At 33.3% G+C, this 24770-nt stretch overlaps 1 protein-coding gene across 3 annotated transcripts in view; it reads left to right on the top strand.

The window, feature by feature from the left end:
- The window catches only part of FSTL5 (follistatin like 5), a gene marked incomplete at both ends in the record, with an annotated part of 643376 nt that overhangs the window by 529257 nt on the left and 89349 nt on the right, over positions 1-24770 (top strand). For 2 of the 3 annotated variants that reach the window (XM_082838713.1, XM_082838714.1), the window contains one exon: positions 21101-21127. The exons of the other annotated variant lie outside the window; for it this stretch is intronic. In XM_082838713.1, coding sequence (XP_082694839.1) covers positions 21101-21127 — 27 coding nt within the window. The remainder of the gene's footprint in view (positions 1-21100; positions 21128-24770) is intronic. 3 annotated transcript variants of the gene reach the window in all.

Below are 24770 nucleotides of genomic sequence, written 5' to 3' on the forward strand. Positions count from 1 at the left end.
GCAAAAGCTACACTTTATTTCCCCTTTATGTTGGTCAATTTATATTCCTATTATACTAAAAAATTATTTTGTAAGGTGATTTTCTTCTGTTTTCTTTTTGAAGGATGCAGAGAAGTATTGAATCCCATGTAGACAGCAATAAAAAAGGGGAAAGATTTACAACTTTTGGGTCAAATGACACAACACGGGTTTTGTTTGGCTACAGCTTCAGAGTAATCATCCAGCTATTTTCTGTATAATTGAGTTCTGATAGTGGCATCAACCACATTTTTTTTCTTATACTATATTTCCCAGCAATATGATGCTGTTGAGAGAAAAATTCATGCAAAGCATCACAGGCCAGGGAGCTGATTTTTCTTGTACCTGAATCTTTGAAATGGAAAACCTTGAGTTACAGGCTTGTTGGCAAACCCTACTGGAATTTTTCTCATGTGACAAATTGAACTACAAGAAAATGCTGCAAAATAATATAATCTCCAGCTATATTAGGCTTAGGGTTTGATAACTAAGATTGGACAGAATGGTATACAGGGAGGATTTAAATGCAAAGAGCAGTAGAAATGGGCCCTAGACTGGTGCTTGTAACAGGGAGTAGAAGACAATTTGAAATAATGTGAGGGGATTTTAGGTAGAGGTACAACATTGTTTATTTGGAAACATCTTGCACATAGCATAAGCACTTAATACACTTCCATTTCCAATGGGAGGCAATTCCCAGATGATAACAATTTATCTTCAGAATTATGGTAAATTAAAAACAGAGTGAATGTAGGCTTCTCTGGAAAGCTTTTAAGCCTCTATGCGCATTAAGCCCTGGGCACAGGTTTTATGACACCTTGCTGGGATTTTAGTAAAGGATACGTTTAATCTAGCTTCTCAGAAATATTGGAATATAATATTCGAATATGTTAGACTAGTCTATATATATATATTTTTTTTCATTGTCACAGGCAGTATTACATTGGAAATATTCAGCTATTGCTACATTCCTTAATTTAGAATTAACTTCAATACATTAATATTGGTTGACTGTTATGAACTAAAATTCATTATGATTCTTTAAATGGATATTTTAAATCAGTTAGACTCTACAAGAAGATTACAAGAATGAACAAACTATATAAATATATAATGTTCCTATAAGTTAATAAGTATTATAAAAATATGACAAGTATAATTCACAATACACGGATTTAGAAATATGGTGAAATGTAGCCACTTGTACCTAAATATTTCAAAAGATATATGAATGTTTAAGAAGTATTTGCCTATTTTAGAAGTAGAGGAAAGGGTCTTAAAATAGATTAAAATATGGTATTTTTACATTTAAAGGCAGTTTAAGTATGATATCACAAACTTTGGAAATAGAACATATTCTGGTAATATGAACAAGTTAATTAACCTTTCTAGTCTTCATTTACTTTCTATTTTTAAAGAGTAGAGAAAATACTCCGAAATAGCAATTGTATAGGTTTAATGAGATCATTTACGTAGGATCTTATCAATGTCTACAGAGGCTAGGAAGTTAGTATAAACAAAGAATAGCATAGTCTATCAGGTATAGATGGACCCAAATGCACCAGTTATCAATTAATAATCATTTTTATACTCAACCAATATGAGTTAGGTAGAATAAATAGGAATTTGGAAAATCTATAGTTAAAGATATGGTGTGGACATCATAGCCAGGGTGATATTTTAATGCTGATAGTTACGAGCTAAGTGCTGGAATCCAAAAGAACCAAATAAAAACAGATATTTGAGAAAAATGAAATAAATCAATAAATGAAAATTATTGTTAATTTTTGTTTAACATTCACTGACTATTATTTAATAGAAGTACTATACTAAAAACACTTTAAAGCAGAGTGAACAATGCATATTTCTTTTGAAAAACCCAAAAAACTATTTGGTTAATATTTGTCACGACATTTACATATTAGTAAGCTTATTGTGAAATAAAACACACTTAGAATAATCAGACTCAAGTTGAGGTTAATCATGCTTGATAAGCATTTATTATTTTATGAGCTTTCATTACTTATCTTAAATTCTCATATTCAGGCTCTCAATTTGGCCAATGACATTGTCGCATCCTGTGAAGTAACTTGTTCATAAATCTTTTCATCTGTTGACCCAGACCATGGTGAAATGATCTGCTTTGTGGTTTCCATATCTGAAGGTTATATTTTCAAAATAGCATGCTTTTCAGTGTCATTAAATAGACCTGTTTCTAACGCATTGCCATTTTTGCCCAATAGTGGAGGCCTGTCTCTCATTTAACAAGATGCTACGTGATCTGAATGTCATCAGATTGACAAGTTTACAACAGTCATCAATAATCAGGGATCCCTTGCCTACAAAACAAAATATGACTCTAAGCTTCCTTATTTTGATTTATTTCCTCCATTTTGTCTACAGGACCTTGTATACCTTCAGTGGAATATTCCTGTATCTCATCTCATATTATACCATGTCAATTTGCCTAATTTATTTTATGATAGAAATAGGCAAGTAATGATGATATTTTATTTATATTTCTGCAGGCTTGCAGACTAAATAAGCTTATATACAGTGACAGTGCTGAGTATGAGGTCTCTATGAAACTTCTAGAAAACCTATATACTAATATTTTGTTGGTGGTGTTCAGGAGAAAACGTTAGGATTCACTTTGGTAATCCATAATTCCAGAGGTATTGCACTTGGTGAGTCCTTTGCAAAATAGCTGTGACAGGTAGCCCCCGATTTTCATAAATTCTATTTATGCCACTATCTTTTACTAAAGACCTACAAATACGTTAGTATCCGCTTTCGCTAACCAAAAGAAATCCTAAGAGGATCTTCTTTTCTAGTAAGAAAGGTGAAGAGCTAAAATCACGTCCAACCCGCTTTGCAGCCGCCCTGTAGAGGTTGGGAGCATCTGAGCTGGAAGGCTGGCACGGCCAAGCTCCTTCCCGGGAACCACACTCAGCATCATCTCAGCATCAGTCCCTCATAGCTGTGAACGGTGTCTGTGAGCATCTGTGCTTTACCTCCATTTACTTTGTGCCTCCCTTAGCAAGACGTGTCCTAAGGTAATTGCTTCTTCACTTTATAGCATTCTGGTTTGTGAAAGGTTTCACAGGAACCTTCTACTTTTGGATAGTGGGGAAACCTGTACTTAGGTTCAAGAGGGGAAAATTATCACTCAATGATTTTCTTAGAGTTCTCTGATATAGGAATTCTGTCAGAAAATGGTGTCAGTGTGTGAAGAGTTAATAAAACAAATGTGCTCTTCAAATTCCCAGGCTCCCACGTGAGGGGCTGAAGGGAGGTGCCTTCTTAACATTTTGTGAAATCTCATTGATGCCATACATTTTTATCAGCTGTGTACAGAGAGCCCAGATTATACATCTGTGTGCCTATTATCCTCTGTTTGCCCAGATATCTGGGTTCTGATAAGAACTAATTGTTGTACGAATATGCCAGAAAGAGTGAGTCAGACAGTTTGATTACTGTTTATCTTCCTTATTTGCTTTATTTTCCAACTTTGTGTTCATTTCCATATTTGTGTTACATGCGAAATATTACTTTACATTTGAAATGTTATTAAATATGACATTTCTTAAAAGTCACTTTTCTAACTCATGCAGTAAAATTGTGTGCCAATTTAAATACAGTATCTTTCCCCCAAATTGATCTACTGTCTGTCTAATGCATACCTTTATAAATACTAAACTCTGGTATAAATAATAATAAAACTTTTGGAAACATTCTAATAGTACAATTTGAAGAGAAAATAAATTATTAGTGAATAAAATATTTGTTTTTGTCTGAAACATATGCTTATAGAAAGTCAAAATGTGTTCCTAGATATAGTTTGGATTCAGAAGACTAAGATTATACCATACAGTAAAGAAAAAAAGGAGTGTTATTTTCTAATGTAATTATCATAATGATATTCAAGTAAAGACTATATACATACATAATACATATATATCACATCCAATATTGTCTTAATTATGATTATACTAATATCAATATTAGAATATAATTTTAAGGGTATGTTTCAAAGGCAGAATAAACATCAGAAAAAAGTATGATTAGATTAAAATTAAGAAGTTCTAATCATAAGAATTTTCCCTCAAGATATTGCCTACCTAAAAAACTAATAAGAACTTAGTATCATAGATTAATCAATAGATAGATAGATAGTTATAGATGAAACAAACCAAAGAAAACTAGGCAGTAGTTTTAAAAAGACTTTTCAGACAGAAGGAAAGATGAAGTGCCAATATATATTATGAAAAGATGTTAGTCCTCATTAGTTTTCAAGGAAACGCACTTTATAATCACAGAGAAGTGCCGTTTTTACGTCTCCCAGACACCAAAAAGTAAAAAGCTGCAAACCACCAAGACTTGATGTGATTTGGAAAAATAGGACTCAGTGTCCACTGCTAGAGGTAGTGTCAGTTTCATCTCCCTTTGGAAAGCACTTTAACATTTTCTGTTCGGATTTGCATATGTCTTGGAACCCAGCAATCACACATATTAGAGAAATATTGAATTGCCATGCATTCAGAAGTTATTTAAGAAGAACCTGCCACGTACTTAATATTTTGCTATAATTTAGTTTCATTTTTATTTGTCTTTTAATTACTTACGTATTTCCATGGTAACCGAACTAACTTAATTTAAATACTTTTTACAATGGCTGTAATTTGATTTATGTAATTTAAATGTGTGTGAAGTTGTTACATTCCCAAGTGCGCGAATACTATTTCAAGATTAATCCAAACTTATTTGTTTTCTAATGTCTATTAGAAAATGGATATTTATACAATTTATAAAGTTAAGAGTTTTCATTGTAAGGCGAACAAAAAATCTACAGGGAACAATAGGTTTGTTCATTTGTGTTTTCACCTATGAAATATTCACTGAGGAAAGACCAAACACGCAAACACACATGCTGCTAGCATATGGCTAGCACTGGATAAGACAACTCTGTACTTTCAGAAAGACTATAGTTTAGTGCAGTTAGAAGTAAAGGACAGCTGTAATACATGGTAGAATAACATAATTGTAACAGACATACAAGCCAAGCGGGATAGGATTGCAACCTCAGAATCATCAAATTCCAGCTGAGTTGCATTGCATAATCTTTATTGAGGTAATGACATTTGAGCTAATGTTTGGTGGCTGTAGCGATGCCTCTACAGCTGGAGACTTAAAAGTATATCAATTCAGTGAAGAGTCATGAACCCACATGGTGTGTTTTATTAACTTTATGTAATATACTCATAAAAAGATTTGCTGGGGATTTGCAATACATGGTGAGAATAAATTATTGGGTAGAACCAGATTAAGGGAGGTGTTGAACTTTGTGAATAGAAAAAGTCAAGTGAAGAGTCATTTACATGCTATATTTCTGCAAAGGTAAAAATTCTTTTCAACTTAGTCATTATCTAGTGTTTAGATAAATATCACAGTAAGCACTTTTTGTTGCGTATCTCATTTTTAATATATAGTAGACATTTGAGTAATTTTTTTTTTTTTTACCTGAGCAGGATTAACCGAATTCAAATTGCCAACATGGTATGTAAGACCAACAGTCTTTTATGTTGACTATTTTAATCTCAAGACAGAATACGTTTTGTGCTGCTGGATACAACCCATGTGAGCATTCAGTATGAGTTGGACCGTCTTCCTCTACTCATCTTTTGAAAATTATTTTGCATAATGGCATTTCCCAAAAGATAGTGTTACTTGATTTATCAGCCTGTTTGAGCTTCTAAGAAGCAAACGTTCATAAAATATTATTTTTAATAAATAATCATATTAAAATAGTCAAGGACTAAAATTATGCCTTAGGCTGCTTGTGCCTATTAATTTGTATCCATTAAATTAGAGCAAAGTTAACACTGAAAAGATTCTGTTTTAATAGTAGACAAGAGATAATCTACTGCCGACTTTATGCTTTTGTGGCCCCTGGGCAATGTTTACTTCATACCAATGGGTACAATGTTGGCCAGGACACAATTCTGGCTACAGAAACTCATCTGAAAACATTTTGTTTGATACATAAATAAGTGGATACTCTGCTCATTAATTTGTTTTTAGAACATTATTATTCTACTCCGAACTATTTGATTAGACTCACTTTTAGCACATGCTTGCTTTATTTTGCTTTTTTTAAATTAATTTTTATTGGAGTGTAGTTGCTTTACAATGTTGTGTTAGTTTCCACTGTACAGCTAATTGCTTTTTTAAATTATTAGAGAAATTAACTCAATTAGAGATATTGGTAGAAATAAAATTTTAATGGCTCCAGTATTCTAAGATACTTGGCACCATGTCTAGCACATAATAAGGGCTCAGTATTACCCAGATACTGTTATTATTCTGCTTCAATAATTTTAGCTTTAAATTTTTCTTAAATATGTTGAACAATGGGTAAAAATTATGTAAATGGTAAAAATGGGTAAAAGTGAAAAATGCTAGGAATAGGACTATTCAAGAAAGTGTTACAGATGAAATATTTGATATTTGTTTTTAACAGCAAACTATTTTGAGGCTCAGATTTACTGAGGAATTGCTTATGCCTTTATGAGCATGTGTCGCAACTGGCGATTCGTTTGCTCTTGTATCTTACGTAGTCTGTTACTCCTGTGAAGCTAAATTCCCTTCTTGAATCTCCTAGTCACATGAAAAATTGTACGCTCAAGTTGGAAAAAAATGCCCTTGGAACAAACATTTCAGAGTTTTATTCAAATCTGATCATTTTCCTTTGATGTTCTTTCTTGTAGAGTGTGGGAAAGGTAAGTTTCATACGGAATGTTAGTAAAAACATAGATATACATATACAGGAGGGAAGCCTTTTTTTTTTTTAAACATCTTTATTGGAGTATAATTGCTTTACAATGGTGTGCTAGTTGCTGCTTTATAACAAAGTGAGTCAGCTATACATATACATATGTTCCCATATCTCCTCCCTCTTGGGTCTCCCTCCCACCCTCCCTACCCCACCCCTCTAGGTGGTCACAAAGCACTGAGCTGATCTCCCTGTGCTATGCAGCTGCTTCCCACTAGCTATCTGTTTTACGTTTGGTAGTGTATATATGTCCATGCCACTCTCTCACTTCGTCCCAGCTTACCCTTCCCCCTTCCCGTGTCTGTTATCTGTAGTGAGGTGGATGGACCTAGAGTCTGTCATACAGAGTGAAGTAAGTCAGAAAGAGAAAAACAAATACCGTATGCTAATACATATATATAGGGAAACCGTTTTTATATCACATTCTGGAAGTCATGCCTGACTGCATCTTATTTTCAAGAGTGAGCAATAATTGAAGGTTACACGTGTGGAGTCCCTGCGGTATCAGACGGCTTCAACTGAAAATGCCCTCATGTTTCAGTGCCAGCGTTCACTCTTCCCACAGCACAGCTGGCTACACTACTGCTACTTGGCCTAGTTTATTTCTCTTCCTGTCACTTCTCTCTGAGCATCTTTGACCCCATTCTCTTTTACTCTGTTGCAGTCACTACAGCTGCTGGAGTTTCACTGTTGTTTGTTCTGATCTTTTTTCAGTTCTGACAATGGAAGGAAGAAGGGCAGCTGGCATTGTTCTCTCTTACTAATACAGAATCTGTTTTGTGTTGGAGTGGGGATGGGAAAGGAGGGGAGAGAGGAAAGAATTAGAGGAGAACAGAATAGTTTATTCCTTTTTTAAATTTTTTTGTAATTGAAGAGTAGTTGATTTACAATATTGTGTTAGTTACAGGTTGTAAAGCAACTATACCCCAATTAAAAAGATAGTTTATTCCTTTTATGATTTTCCACCATTGTTTCTCCAGTGTAACAGTTTGAAGTAGCAGCTCCCAGGAGTAGCAGTAAGGTTTCAAATTAAGAAGACGATACATGTTAAAGTAATATGGGCAGTAACTCCAGATTTCTAATCTTAATGTGTAGTGGTGGTTTCTTTACCTGGTTTTAGACACTGACGTCACTTCTTCATGTTTTAATTTTCCCTTCTAACGTGATGAGGAAGAATTTTGTTTCTCAATCTCATCTTCAGGCATTTAAAACCAGGGATGACAGTGTCTCACAGAGAAGGCTCCTGAAAGATTAGAGATTTAAAATCAGGTAGCAGGGCTTCCCTGGTGGTGCAGTGGATGAGAGTCCGCCTGCCGATGCAGGGGACGCAGGTTCGTGCCCCGGTCTGGGAAGATCCCCCATGCCGCGGAGCCACTGGTTCCGTGAGCCATGGCCGCGGAGCCTGTGCTCCGCAACAGGAGAGGCCACAACAGTGAAAGGCCCGCGTACCACAAAATAAATAAATAAAATCAGGTAGCATTATGACCAGGAGTTTTAATGGGACAATGTAAGAAGCAAAGAAAAAACAAAAATGAACAAACAAAAAACTGTGGATGACTTCAGACATTTTTCTGGTTTCACTATATTGTCATCCCTTTTTAAATACACTATTGTCTTTTTTTTTTACTTTCAAATTTAAAAAATTAAAAATTTTTAAGGTTACTTTCCATTTACAGTTATTACAAAATATTGATTATATCCCCTATGACGTATAGTACACCCTTGAGCCTATCTTACACCCAATGGTTTGTGCCTCTCACTTCCCCACCCCTATGTTGCCTCTCCCCACTGGTAACCACTAGTTTGTTCTCTGTATCTGTGAGTCTGCTTCTTTTTGGTTATATTCACTAGTTTGTTGTAGTTTTTAGATTCCACATATAAGTGACATCATGCAGTATTTGTCTTTCTCTGTCTCACTTATTTCACTTAGCATAATGCCTTCCAAGTCCATCAGTGTTGCTTAAAATGGCAAAATTTCATTCTCTTTATGGCTGAGTACTATTCCATTATATATGTACACCACATCCAGTCAGCCGTTGATGGACACTTAGGTTGCTTCCATATCTTGGCAACTGTAAATAATGGTGCTGTGCACATTGGGGTGCATGTATCTTTTCGAATTCCTTTTTGGTTCTTTTTGGATATATACCTGGGAGTGGAATTGCTGGGTTGTTTTGTAGTTCTATTTTTAGTGTTTTGAGAAATCTCTGTACAGTTTTCCAGAGTGGCTGCACCAATTTACATTCCCACCAACAGTGCACAAGGGTTCCCTTTTCTCCACACCCTCGCCAACATTTGTTATTTTTGTTCCTTTTCATGATAGCCTTTCTGACAAGTGTGAGTTAATATCTCATTGTGGTTTTGATTTGCATTTCCCTAATGACTAGAGACGTTGAGCATCTTTTCATGTGCCTGTCAGCCACCTGCATGTCTTCTTTGGAAAATTATCTATTCAATTCTTCTGCCCATTTTTTAATGTGGTTGCTTTTTGTTTTTTGTTTGTTTTGATGTTGAGTTGTATGAACTATTTTTATATGTTGTATATTAATCCCTAATCGGTCATATCATTTGCAAATTAAAACACCATGAGTCTGACTTCATTCATCTAAATAATATGTTTTTAAAACATGTAGGTAAATTATAATAACTAGGGACCTCCCTGGTGGTCCAGTGGTTAAGACTTCATCTTCCAGTGCAGGTGGTGAGGGTTTGATCCCTGGTTGGGGAGCTAAGATCCCACAGGCCTCGCAGCCAAAAAACCAAACATAAAACAGAAGCAGTATTGTAACAAATGCAATAAAGACTTTAAAAAATGGTCCACATCAAAAAAATATTTTAAAAAATCCTAATAACTAGGACACATCAAGAATTTTAGGAAAACAGAGTAGTAAGTGACAATGCCCTGAAAAGTTGAGAACCTAACAGCTTAAGATGTCATTTTAAGCAGGACCTGCCATTTGCTCTCCACTAATGTGAGCAAAACAAAGAGACTAACGTCTTTTGAGTAAATACTACTTTCAGAATTATGTCAGATAGAAGAAAAGTATCCCAGAAAAAACAGCAAGAGAGACATCAGGCTAACATTGAATTGGCCTAATCCTATTCAACAAATGGCTCAATGAACAAGTTGGATGTGCTGTGTACAGCTAACGCATCTTGGGACCATCAGGATATTTTGTAATTTAAGATCACAAGTTCTTCCATGACTAAGCTGAAATTCCTTTATGAATGTCATTATTAGTTTGTAATTCTCCAATTAACATTTTTCCCTCAAAATTCTTACTATATAACACATATCTGGGTTCTCTATCATAAAATTGTATGAGAACAAAGACATATTTAAGGTACTTTGGAGAAGAAAATTTCAGTTCTAGGGTTAGCCATCCTTTTAATCCAACAGTACGTGACCTTATTGCTATAGGATAGGGATTTAACAGATTGAGAATGTCAGGTTTCACATTATTGCTTAACAGTGCCGAGCCTGGAGCTATTGTGTAAAAGCAAATCAGAAGCAATATGGAATTCACTTTGATCAACACAATGTAAACACTTGAACCAATTTTAAAAAGCAAATTGAATTTACTGTGGAACTTGCCATTGGCCTGCTAATAAGCCCTTTCATATTTGAGAAAGAATGTCTGAAGGGGCATGTAAATATCTGTTCCTCCACACTGTGTACACTCAAATGTTACACTGTTTCTCTGCAAGACAAGACAAGATATATAAGCCATATTACTGCTGCAAGTTGCTTCATTTTTGAGTCATAATATAAAGTTCTTATCTTTGAAGTTATGTTTATATGTATGTTTAGCAAAAATACATATTCATTTTCAAAAAAGTACATGTGCACTTATGTATATAAACATATGTGTTGTGTGTATACATACACTACTGTGTTTGTGTGTGTGCACATGCCAGGCACTGTTCTAAGCAACTGAACATTTTTAGCTCGTTGAATGCTCATAAAATCTTCATACTGCCTGATTTTCTGTTCTGTGTCATGCAATTTCTTTAGAAATCTGTTCCAAGAAGAAGTTAACCTCTGTTAACTTATAATCAGCTTGTTTTATGAGACATTATGTCATCTTCTACATGAACACTTTCTCAGGCAGCGTAAAGTCCAATGTATTTTAAAATCTTGTGACGACTAATCTTGTGACGAAATTTCCAATGCTAAGGTTATGGCCTACTTCAGTGATTATGTTGTTAAGGTGTCTGCTGACGTTCATTGCCCTGTTTTATATCTGTTTTGTAATGTCTTTAGAGATAAGCAAATGTAACTGAATTATAAACTATATATTTAACCAGAATGCCTTAAATATCATGATATTTAATGCATTTGTGGATTATAATGTGTAACTTCCCTCTCAAAATATTTATCTAAAAATCTTCACTTACCTGAATGATAAATAACTTTTTAATGTAGCCAGTTTCCTTCAGAGAATGTATATCTTTTATTTTATACCATGTTTAAATATAATTAGATCCATATGTTAACATTGTATGTAATATAAATATATTAAGTATGTATATTTGAATACATATTAAATAGTGGGGAGTTCAGAATACGAGAGGGATAAAAATTGCTAGAAATAATACCCTTTTATAAAAACTGATATTCATTGCTACAGCTTTAAAGTCTACCATCTTTAATTATTTCTTTGCACATATGCTAATTAACATCCAAGTAGTCTTCTATTTTTCTAATAATTTTGTTCTCTCAAATGATAATAAAGAGAATCCTCTGGTAGCCCTAATGATAGGTTAGAATATACTTTTATGAAACTTTTTTTTTTTTTGCTACCTCTATTAATTTAATTTCTATAGGTATGATGATCTTGAGTTCTACTTAGGAGAACTAAGTACTTTATATATATAAAACATTATGTGCCATGTACTACTTAAAATGTGTGATAATCATTTTATTTTTCAAATTCTCTAATTCACCATGTGGTGTATTTTCTAGATGAGGAAATCAAAGCAAATGAGGAAGTAACTTTGCTTGCCATCTACCTAAAATAGCAGGGTGTATAAGTGAATTAGAAGGCAAAGTTGTTCTCTTCTATATCTGCAACTAATTACCCACAGTTGTTTAATAATGTCACTGTTTATTGTTTATCATGTAAAAACCACAGCCAGTCATTTGTGTGAAGAATTCTCAAAATCGAGTCGCTTCTTGACAGTAGTAGGCTTAGAATTTCTATATGAAGAGAAGCTTAGGTCTTGGCAATCTGGCTAAGAGGAAGTCAGGTTTTCTTGATGTTTGCTTAGTAAGCAATCTGTTACACTAACACTGAGTGGTGTCCAGCATAGTCCTAATGTTCCTCCTCTTCTGTTTCACTCACCCTTGTAGTCTCTTCCCACATTGAAACAGATCAGGTCTCTATCATAAATAAAGTAGGGTACAGGGGAAGGTGTATGGCTTTTGAAGACAGTTCATGAAGGGCATTATGGCTCTGCCTTGCTCTCTTGGATCACTTATTATGGAGAAAGCCAACTGCCAGCATAGGGGGACACTTAAGCAGCCTTGGGGTGAGTCCCAGAAGTAAACTGAAACCTCCTGCCAACAGCTGGCACCAAATTCCCAGCCATTCAAGTGAACCTGCATGGAAGTGGATCTTCCAGCCCAAGTCAAGCCTGCAGATGACGGAAGCCTCATGAGAAAACCCAAGCCAGAGCGCCCCCTCTGGCCAAAAAACCTCCATAAAGACATAAATGCTTTTTGTTGTTTTAAGCCGCTGAGTTTGAGATACTTTCTTACTCATGTTATAACCACTGCAGACAATATGCTTACTTGGTTTGGCATTGGAAGGAAAGATGGGTACCATTTTCATTTGTTTCATGCAATAGCTTAACTCTTTGACATGGGAATAATTCTTTTAAAAAAATTATTGAAGTATAGTTGATTTACAATCTTGTGTTGAATGTCTTCTGTACAGCAAAGTGACTCAGTTATATATATATATATATATATATATATATATATATATATATATATATATATATATATATATATATAAAACTGTTTCCATGTCTTGGCTATTGTAAATAGTGCTGTTATGAACATAGGGATGCATGTATCTTTTCAAATTATAGTTTTGTCTGGGTATATGCACAGTAGTGGGATGGCTGGATCATATGGCAACTCTATTTTTAGTTTTTCGAGGAACCTCCATACTGTTTTCCATAGTGGCTTCAACAATTTACAAACCCACCAACAGTGTAAGAGGGTTCCTTTTTCTCCAGACCCTCTCCAGCATTTATTATTTGTAGATTTTTAAAAGATAGCTATTCTGACTGGTGTGAGGTGGTACCTCATTGTTGCTTTGATTTGCATTTCTCTAATACTTAGTGTTGATGAATATCTTTCAATGTGCCTATTGGCCATCTGTATGTCTTCTTTGAAGACATATCTATTTAGGTCTTCTGTCCATTTTTTGATTGGCTTGTTTGTTTTTTTGTTATTGAGTTATAGGAGCTGTTTGTATAGTTTGCACATTAAGCCCTTGATGGTTGCATCATTTGCAAATATTTTCTCCCAGTCCATAGGTTGTCTTTTTGTTTTGTGGTTTCCTTTGCTGTGCAAAGCTTATAAGTTTGATTAGGTCCATTTGTTTATTTTTGCTTTTATTTCTGTTGCTTTGCGGGATGGACCTAAGAAAACATTGTTATGATTTATGTTGGGGAATGGTTTGCCTATGTTTTCTTTTAGGAGTTTTATGATGTCTTGTCTTATATTTGTCTCGAAGCCATTTTGAGTTTATTTTCATGTATGGTGTGAAGGTGTGTTCTAACCTCAGTGATTTACATTTGGCTGCCCACCTTTTCCAACACCACTTGCTGAAGACACTGTCTTTTCTCCATCGTAGATTTTTGCCTCCTTTGTCGAAGATTAATTGTCCATAGGTGTATAAGTTTACTTCTGGGCTCTTTATTCTCTTCCATTCATCTGTATGTTTTTGTGCCAGTACCATGCTGTTTTGATTACTGTAGCTTTGTAGTATTGTTTGAAGTCTAGGAGGGTTATGCCTCCAGTTTTGTTCTTTTTGCTCACGATTGCTTTGGCAATTCTGGGTCTTTTAGTGTTCCATATACATTTTAGGAGTATTTGCTCTAGTCCTGTGAAATATGTCATAGGTTTTTTTAAATAGGTATTGCATTAAATCTGTAGATTGCTTTGGGTAATATAGCCATTTTAACAATATTAATTCTTCCAATCCAAGAGCACTGGATATCTTTCCATTTCTTTAAATCATCTTCAGTTCCCTTTATCTGTTTTTATAGTTCTCAGCATATAAGTCTTTCACCTCCTTGGTGAGGTTCATTCCTAATTATTTTATTTTATTTTGATGCGATTGTAAAAGGGATTGTTTGTTTACATTCTCTTTCTGATATTTCATTGTTAGTGTAAAGAAATGAAACCAATTTCTGTATGTTAGTCTTGTATCCTGCTACCTTGTTGAATTCATTTATCAGTTCTAGTATTTTGTGTGGAGTCTTTAGGTTTTTCTATATATATTATCACATCACCTGTGTATAATGACAGTTCTACCTCTTGACATGGGAATAATTCTTACATTGTCTTGGTTTCAGTCTGACTCACTTTGTCACCAGGAGTAGACTCTCTCTCTTTGGTTAAGTATAGGTTATTTAAAAATGGATGTGAATGTTGAACAGGCAATGTGAAGCAGTCAGAGATGTATCTGCATTCAGAACCTAGAAACCAACTTTACATAGACAACAGCTGAGACTCTTGCTTCTCCCATGTGTTGCATAGGTCTTCCTCCTGTTCACATCTAATTGAATCCTGATCTGCATGATCACAAATTATCACAGCCCTAATTCTATGTCATGGTGCCTTTTGCTATGCATTCTTACAATTCCAGTTCTCTGTACTCTTGGCTTTCTAACATGATTTCTTGATTCAAATTACACCCCCAAAAGAATATTATTATCCTATGTCATCACTTCATAGAATTTAAAACCATGGAGTCGTCCCTAGTTTCAGGTTGTATGCTTTAATGTAAGCTTGGCACTATAGCCTAATCAGATAATTCTAGACACTAGGTTGGGAATCTGTAGTCCTGGGAGAATCGTCTTCAGTCAGTGCTAAAAGAGTGACAGTTTCACTTAAAAGTGGCTTTGAATTTGGCATATGGCAGGCAGTGTATTTGGCATATCTTATATAGTTTCCATCCCCAAAATAGTATGTTTTAATGTCTCATTTCCTTCTCCATATGTACATTCAAAGAAATTTCAACTACCATGACACAAACCACACATTTTTTCAGATACATTAAATTTTTATCTATATTTTCTTTTGCCATTGCCCTTTTTCATTTGCCTTCTGAAGTTGTCAATTTTTTAAGTTCAGATGGAGAAACAGTCAATAAGACATCTAGCTAAAATGTTACACTTACATAAATGTAGCTTATCAAAAAATGTTTTGCACTGGTTCCAACCTTACACTTTCAGACAAAGACAAGGATGAGCAAAAAACTGATTTAGTTGAAAGGCCAAGCAATTTACACATGAGTAGCCAAGGAAAATAGCTGTTCAGTGTTATAGCATGCTGCTCTGTAGTTAACTATGTAATTGCTTTTGCTTATGTAATATTCACCCTCCACATGTGTTTTCTCATAGAGACAGCATACTTAATATGGCATCCATCATTTGAGTATAATTGCAAGTCCCTAATTTACAAAATAAAGCAATTTATGAAAAGAGCATTAATAAAAGTTCTGGATGTCTACACATCTGTTCCATTGAACGACATTTTCATTATAAGACATATGTTATCTTCAAAAAGAAATTTACATTTCAGTTAAGTTGTGGATAAGTATTGAATACTGGAGGTCTGTAACTTTGAGGTTTTCATTATCTAATTATAAATGAAAGATTTCAGGACAGATAATGTAGGTATGGTACATTATGGAAGGCCACAGATGTTTCATAGGATCTCATATGTAGAGAAAAAGAGTCATTTAACCCAACTCCTGGTTCTAGACAGGCTAACTATAGATAAAAGCTAAGTTGGATCTTAAAGGACAATTATGGTCAAGTTAGGTGAAGAATTTTGGTGAGGCTATTCATGCAAATGTAATACATGTGTAACAATGAAGAGATTCAAAATAACTTGATGTTTGGAATGTGACTTTAGGATGACACAGGCATATCATGGAAGACCATATGTGCTATGGTAAAGATTTTGAGCTTACACACACACACACACACACACACACACATACACACAAACACAAACACAGATACATGCATTATGTTTTTAAGCAAATGAGTGGCATCATCAACCTGCATTTATTATAGGTTGCTGTTTATATTTTATGAAGAATAAATTAATGTGACAAAATAGTTATTCTAATCTATAAGCAGCTATTAAAAATGTAAAAATTATCAAAGTTACATCCCAATAGATAAGCGATTAAGTATATAAATAGAGGAAAGTTTTATTTATATATGTGCAAGCAGAGTCAATATAATTTAAAAGCAAACTAATATATGTAAGAGATAATATTTATTCACACTTGGTAAGCCTGCACACACATGCATGCTCATACACACATACACATTAATAGTCCACCTTGAGTGTGGTGGTATGAATACTTTCCTGGACAGCTGATGGTGCTGACAGCAACCTTTTGGAAATCCACCTGGCAACAGGTGTCAGTGGCTTTAAACATAGCCAGACGTCTTGTAGAGCTGTATGCTAATGGAAAAAAGTAGCTAGAAAGAGGGTCATTGCAGTGCACACACACATGTACACGTACGTATACATGCATACATCTATATGACTGATCAACCAAAAATATTTATTGAGTCCCTATCACTTATACTAGTCTTTGATTTAGGTACTAGGTTTAAGTTGACAAACAATGAACAATTGTATTTTTAAACAGTAGAAATCCATATGATGGAATAGTGCACAGTGATTAAGATTAGACTAGCCAGGTTATGATAAATGAATTTTTATCTGTCACATATTTATATATTGTGTCAGAAGCTCCCCCTTTCATGTACACATTTATGTAAAAATTTAAAAAAATAATGAAAAGTCATATAAGGAAAATAGACTTGGTTATTTTACCTGGGTAATTGAATTCAAAGTATTTTTTTTAATGTAATGCACATTCTGACTTTGTACAATAAATATATAAAACATATTCTAAACAGACAATAACAATACATGACATTTTTAAATTAAGTATTTTCAGAATAAATTTTATCTTTATAAGATTTATTCTCTTGATCTAGGGATAATATAGTGTCCCATCTAGTATATTTTTAGTGAATGTTACACTTGATTTCCTGTATTTTTTATATTTTAGTAAATCATTGATATACTTTGAGGCTATTGTAAATGAAATCTTCTATTGTATCTTCTAATTCTTACATAAGAATATAGAATTTGGGGTATTTATCTTATGTCTTGTCGCCTAACTGAATTCTCTTGTGATTTTTATGTGTCATTTTAATTTAACCTTTGTGACTCATTTTAGCTTCAAATTTTGATTATTTTATTTACAAGTTTACAGTGCTTATATAATTTATATTTGTTTCTGGGCTTAATAAAGTGTTTGGTTTGTCAAAATAAATTTCTAGTTAATTTTTAACATTTAACAAACACATTTATATTAATATAAAATATGCCTCTACTCTTAGTTTGCCAGGTTACTAAGAGTATATTACACTTAGTAATATGTGATACATTTCATCAGATTACGTTTTTAAATTTAAATTATATTTGTCATTCTCATTTGATATTCTAATATATTATATCCGATGAATTGATTTCTTAACTAAATTTCTACCAAATCCTTTTTTCTTTCCAAGAGGATTCCTGTCTATGATCAAACTTTTAATATCCTGGTGAATTTCACTTGCATTTTATTTGTCATTTTTGTCATTAGTGAAAGTATCCTGTAATTCTCTTTGCTTTGCTATTATTATCACTTATTGGCATCCCTTTTGCTGACTTTACAAACTGAATGGGAATGTTTCCATCTTGATCTATATTCTAACAACACTGAATACAACTGGAATTATATAATTCTTGAAAGTAAGTACTTTTTATATAAGCCTTAGACTCTAAGAGCATCTTGGGAAGAAACTATTTTTGAAAGTGGTTTAATTAGCACCATGGTTATTTTTATTCAAATTTCTTCTTTACATTCAGTTTGGATATTTTGGAATTTTTATGATATAGATTATCAAATCTATTACCAAAAGATTCTACATTAATTTAAAATTATCATAGCTATAAACATTTCTTCTTTCTTCCCTCTTTCCTGACTCCCCATCTCCTCCTCTTTCTACTTTTTTCCTCTCTCTCTCTCTCTCTCTCCCTCATATATTTTGTTCAGCGATGAATTAATTAAGCCTATACATTATCTTTTGGCCAAAAGTCTTTGGGTCCACATATTGAATTTTATTTTTGCATTTTTGTTGTTTTATATGAATTATTATTATATTTTATTTTTTAAATATTTAATTTGTTGAAGGATTTAGTGGGTTTAAATACTTGTAATACATTTTCATATTTGCTTTACTGTTGCCAGAAAATGTCTTAACAATTTATGATTATTGGAATATACTTACAGAATACAGAAAGACTTTCTATTTTCCAGTTACTTTGTGACTACTCTTGATTATCTTTCAAGAAAACTTGAAAACACTTCCTGTTTTTGTTACAGAACATTCATTATGAAAACACTAATTTAGTCATAATACCTGTATTATTGAACTTTGTGGTTTTTCCCTTCATTTTTCAAATACCGAAGGTGATGAGTTAAAGAAGCAGAATATGATGGTTGGTTTATAAATTTTGTATCTAGTCCTAATAATTTTGCTTCATATTAATACTATGTTTTTAGTTTATATAATTTTAAATTCATTATATAGTGCTTTGAATTTTACTTTATCTGGTATTAATATTACAAACCATGTATTTTTGGTACTTTCTCATAAATGATTGCATCTCTTAAAAATATCTGTCGTTAGTCCTTTAAAATAGCAGTGTTTGCGAATTCCCTGGCGGCCCGGTGGTTAGGACTCTGTGCTCTCGATGCTGAGGGGCCGGGTTCAATCCCTGGTCAGGGAACTAAGATCCCACAAGTGGCAGGACGAAATAATAAGAATAATAATAAAATAGCAGTGCTTTGACATACCCGCTAGGGTTTGTACATGCTTTTCCTATGTCTGGGAGTCAGATTCCTACAACCCTGCCTGGGTTCCTCTTCTTCATGTTTCAGACTTCACCTTCACCATCACCATTAAGGACGTTTCCCCCAGTTTCACTGATCATGCCTAATCCACTCATTAAAAGCATTCACATTACTGTGTTCCTTTCTTTCATAACATATTAAATTTGTAATTTTGAAATTACATGATTTGAATCCAGTTTTTTTTTTTTTCCCCCTCAACTAGTGTATAAACTCGATTAGCACAGAGCCTGGGTCTGTTTTATTCTGTGTATGGTAGCGCTGAATACAATGCCTGGCACACGATTGGCACACCATATTCCATCGGTGGAGATATGAGTAAACATAGGTCTACTTACCTTTGTTTATAAGCCGGAAAAATAAAATTAGTCTAATCATGGCTCCATCTTTCATGAGCCTATAGAAGAAAATTTAATCTCCTGTGTACCATGTAATATAAAAGATTTTCTTGACCTTGTCAGGGTCAAATTCTCCAGCTGTATCTTCTATCAGTTTTGCCCTCCAAATATAGCCAATTCCTTAAATTTCGCTGAATACGTTATAACGTGTCCCATTGATATACCTTGAACATCTCATGCCTCCTGCGCCCGGCATCCCCTTGTAAGCTCGGGTGGCGTCATCTTGCTTGCGCATCAGCAGCCCAATGAAGTGGTCCCTCCACTTTCCAGCTTCTGCCCCTTGAAGGTGACTATCCCGTCCTGTCGCTTGCCACCGAACCTGATATTTGTTTCTCTAACTGCACTTATTACATATGCTTATAATCATTTTTAGCATGGTTCTCTCCTTTCTCAGGTCCATGTTCTCTCCTTGTGACTAGGATCTGTCCTTTTACATATTCATTGCAAGCACACCATAGGCAACAAGAGCAGCAGCACAAAATGTGCTCAAGGGATGCAAGTACCATGAATGCACATTTGAATAAGTATTGCTAAAGAATTAAAAATGCCAAGAATCTCAAAAAAACGCTTACTCTACAAAAAAGGATTTTTTATACTATGGTAGGTGCTGAAAACTGCATGACTTGGACCTCCACCCTCCAGCTAGGAGTGCTAGATTCCAGTCTTGGCTCTGCTACACTGACGATCAGGGTTTAGTTTTTAAAAAGTGATTATGTTTAATATGGTTAACATATGCAGGAAGTAATTAGATGTGGATGAGCTGTTCCTTTAGTTACATTTTCTTCTTGCCAGTATTATTCTGCTTTGAAAGTATATAAGTACACCTGAAACTAATAGAATTGTAAATCAACTATACTTCAAAAAAAGAGAAATTATATAGAATTAGATAAATTTGGATTAGTAAAGGAATCAGGCATTTTGTTGAGAATATTTTTAATTGGTATTTTTCTTTATTTCTGTCTTAATATTTTAACTCTATGTTGATTTAGTCCCAATACAGTATTTAATAAACCTATTGTCCAGGAATAATTTAATATGAAGCATTATTGTGCATTGAAATAAACAAGATATATTTAGATATATTTTATTATGCTGGCTTAAAAAGTGAAAGCATATACTACTTAAAAATAGGCTATTTCTGCGTTCAAAATCCTGTATTTACAAGAACTCATCTTGCTCAGGAATATTACATATTATGTTGAAGCATTACTTATAATTAATGAGAATTCTAAAATTATAACTGTTTCAATTAGTAACTTTTAACTAAGCTGTCAAATAAATAGTCTTTACTAATGTGTGTTCTAAAGATATATTTTATTAAAATTAACTTAAATATACCATTATTTTCAGTGATACATAAAATTTTTTTTGTCTATTAACAAAAATCTTTATTCCGAAGAAGAATTGGCTATTTCAAGACATGAATAGAACATTATTATACTCCCAGCATTTTGCTGTTTTATTAATATAGATTGTTGAGTTCATCCTCACTATTTTTATGTGCATGTTCTGCCTTAGAGATTGTGACCTCTTTAATAGTTATTTATATTACTATGTAATTGAATCACTCTTTACTCATTTTTCTTTTTCTCCTTTTTCTTTTAAACATGCTGCAGTAGCTAACATATTATGGAGAGAAGAAGGTAGTAAATTCCATTTTTTTATATTATTGTGATTATTTTGCTTAACTTTTAGATGGATTGACTATCAGTTCTAATAATTGCCTTATTCATTTTTATTTTGACTCAGTATTTTTATTTGATCATAAATCAGTATTCTTCTGTACACTGCTACCATTAAACATAGTTATAACTCCTCATCAGCTTGATTTATTTTGGGTATATAATCAGGAAGTTATATTACAATATATGGAAGTGCTTTTAAGAGTATAAAATTAAAATTAGTCAAATAAATGAAAGCAAGCTTAAACATAATTTATGTGATAAACCGTGATTTAGATTAGAAAAAGAAGAATTATAAAAACTATTGCCTTATGAAGGGACTATAATAAATTATTTTAGAAAATAGTTTATAAACTTGAAGGACATGGATTCAAATCCAGTCTGCACCATTATGTACCCTAGGGCTTTTCTATGTCACAAATTCCTCATCTCAGAAATAAGGGTAGTTGTTAATTCTCAATAGGGTTGTTTTATCAACTCCTTAAATATAGTCTGCACTCAATAAATGCCATCCACAGTCATTTATTATTGTCTTTGTTTTTCTTAATTAGTCACAAAGGCCAAGAGGAATGTGTTTGCTGTAGTTAAATTCTTAGGAGAAAATTATCGATAAGTCATCATTACACTCCTGGTAAGCAATGGCCAAAATAACTGCCTTCAGGATCCATCCTAGAAAAACTTTCTCTTCCCCAGTTATAGCTTCCTAAAATTATTGAAGCAGAATAATAACAATATCAGTAACCAGAACACATTTATTGAGCCCTTATAATGTGCTAGATACTGTCCAAGTATCTTAGAATATTTAGATCCATTAAAATTAGTAAAAGATGAGCATAACACTTTATTTTTTTTTTGTCCTTGGTATTTCTTGCTCCTCAAATCTTTTGTAAAGGCTCCTTTAAACTCCAGTTTACTTAAGAGGTTCTCCTGTAACTGTACCTTCTCATTTTATTCCTCTTGGATATTTCACATTTGAACGTACAAATGCGATCATTACTGAAACAGATATGACATGATGAACATATGGGTTAGACATTTCTTTATACTCTCTTCCTTCTTGAGATTAAACAAATATTTCTCTGGGTACCACAGATCTAGTTTTGCTGGCTAATTGCTGGGAAAATTTGAATGAGTCATTTTACCTCTCTGAGCCAGACTTTTCTAAAACAATGCTTGAAATACAGTTTGGGACTCACCTTGCAAATCTGTGATATGTATATCTCCTTAAAATATGTGAAACAACTCTTCCTTATAATTTGACCTTGATAACAGTCATTAACATTATTAGTTTATAATACTCATTGATATGTAATAATAATATAATATTCTTCAGACTACCCTTAAAAGTATAGGAGACCTGCAGATTAATTAAAATCACACTGAGATTCATTATATGAAATCATTTTTATTTATTTAAATTTTTCTTCTGTTAGTCTTTGAAGATGTATGTTCTCAATAATTATTCTCCATCAATCAGTGATGTGCTTACTCTTCATGACTTTGTTTGACACAGAATATGTGCTTGAGAAATCATAGCTATTTAGTACATTTTGCAGGTAATTTTAACTTATACAAGAAATGTTTTGGGGGAAAGTTTTTAAATATTTTATTTCATGTAGAGTTATCATCAGAGCATTTTGTTTTTTGAAATAAAAATATTTAAAATAATACATTTGAGATAATAATATACTTAGATTCATAGGAATCTGTAAATTACTTTTTATAATGCCACAGTTATCGGCAAGGCATTACAATTAGAAACGATTGCATGTAATAATAATGGTGGCCAGACATAATAGACCAGCTTGAGGAATCACTGAACCCCAAATGTGTGTACAATTATTTCATAAAAAATAATTAAAATAATAAAGTTTCCAAAGCCATTTTCTACCTCTGTTTTTAAAAGATAGGATAATAACTAATATGAACAACATTTTTCTGTGGTCCATTTTTATTTCCATTCTAGCAGTGCTTTCTATTTGTATGCTTGTGTTCTTACCAAGGCCAAGAGAAATCTATCTCAGGGAGAACCCATTTAAGAACTTCAAGCATTTTTAGATGAATAGTAATGGAAAGAGAGTTTAAAATGATAATACCTCTCATAATGTCATATGACTTACATGTAAGTGTAAGATCTATAAAATTTTGTTTAACTGAAAAATTATTTTTAAATGTATACATCAGAATCTGTCTTATCCAGGACTTTGTGAGCTAAATCAACTTTACTGAATTTTGTGTATATTATCTTATTAATCACATGGATATTTAAGCATGAAATAGTGTCCTCTGTTTCTGAGTTCACCTTTCAGTTCTTTTCTAGCTATGATTCAGGTTAGCAGGAGTGTGAAAATACAATGTTTTCAAAGAGAAGTATCTCACTCATTTACTGACAAATATTTTAAAGAGCCTACTGTATGTAGAACACTTTGAAAGCACTGGAAATATAAAGATAAGGACTAGTATCTACTCTAAAGATGTTTTCAATCTAGTAAATTAAAGGCTAAGTCATTCTTATTGTCAACTAATTTTACTACCTATATGATTTCAAAATGCACATTAAAAGATTCAGTAGGATTGGGTCTCTTCTACAATATTTTTTATGATGTTGTTATCAAATATAATCTAATAAAGTATTTCCTAGTATTTATTTAGTAGACAACAGTTTGGGTATATGTTTTAAGGTCTAATGAATTAAAGGAACTTAAAACATTTTATTCACTGCAGGATTAAGCTGAACTTCTAAATATACTACTTTCAGGAGTGATGTCGGGTGGTTCATTATATGACACAGAATTTTCTAAATTTATTATAACATGAAATTATTTTGATGAATATCTATAGAATCAATATTTAACTGAAGCTACTGGCTTGATGTGACATCTAATGATTTGAAAGCAAAAATATGTATATTGATATTTCCATATTTATAAAAATTGTCTCTTCTATTCTTTATAAATATTTATGAATCTATTCACACATAAATATGGTATAGAAATGGTTCAAATAAATTTCTATATTAGTTGGGCTAATTAACACCAACCAACACCAGGTACAAGTAGACATTACAGTGAAATCTTGCAAAAAAGTTTACATGTTACATCATCTGATTAGCTTTGTGAACTATAATATCACCAAAGTGGGGGAAAAGGAATAATAGGAAGCAGGTCAGCTCTTAACTCCTTTCGCCTGAGGTTTTTCACATTTTGTTGTCCAGACCATTATATGCTGCAGGGGAGCGTTGGAGATAGAGGAGCAGGCGTGCCTGCTTAATGAGCTACTTGAGCCTCCTGTATGATTATCTTTAGAGAAAAAAAATTGCTGAGGTTCTCAGGACCAGATTACTGTCTCACAATAATATTGGTGAAATAGTTAAAATGAAGAAGAGTTTTCAGAGGGTAAGGCTTCTAAATTCATGACACTTAGTGAGTCATATAATTGGGTGAGGCAGAGGCCACGCCTTCTAATGGCTGGCTGCGATGCCATCGCCGAAGTGATGAAAGCTGTCAATATTTTCATTTGCAAGTTCCCTGCCTTCTCTGATGAAAACAAATGTCAACATTTAGCGCTTCAAATTATCTCATAAGCCTGTTTTCAAATCAAAAAT

Source organism: Leucopleurus acutus, assembly GCF_964270905.1.
Source record: "Leucopleurus acutus genome assembly, chromosome: 4".
Lineage (NCBI taxonomy): Eukaryota > Metazoa > Chordata > Mammalia > Artiodactyla > Delphinidae > Leucopleurus > Leucopleurus acutus.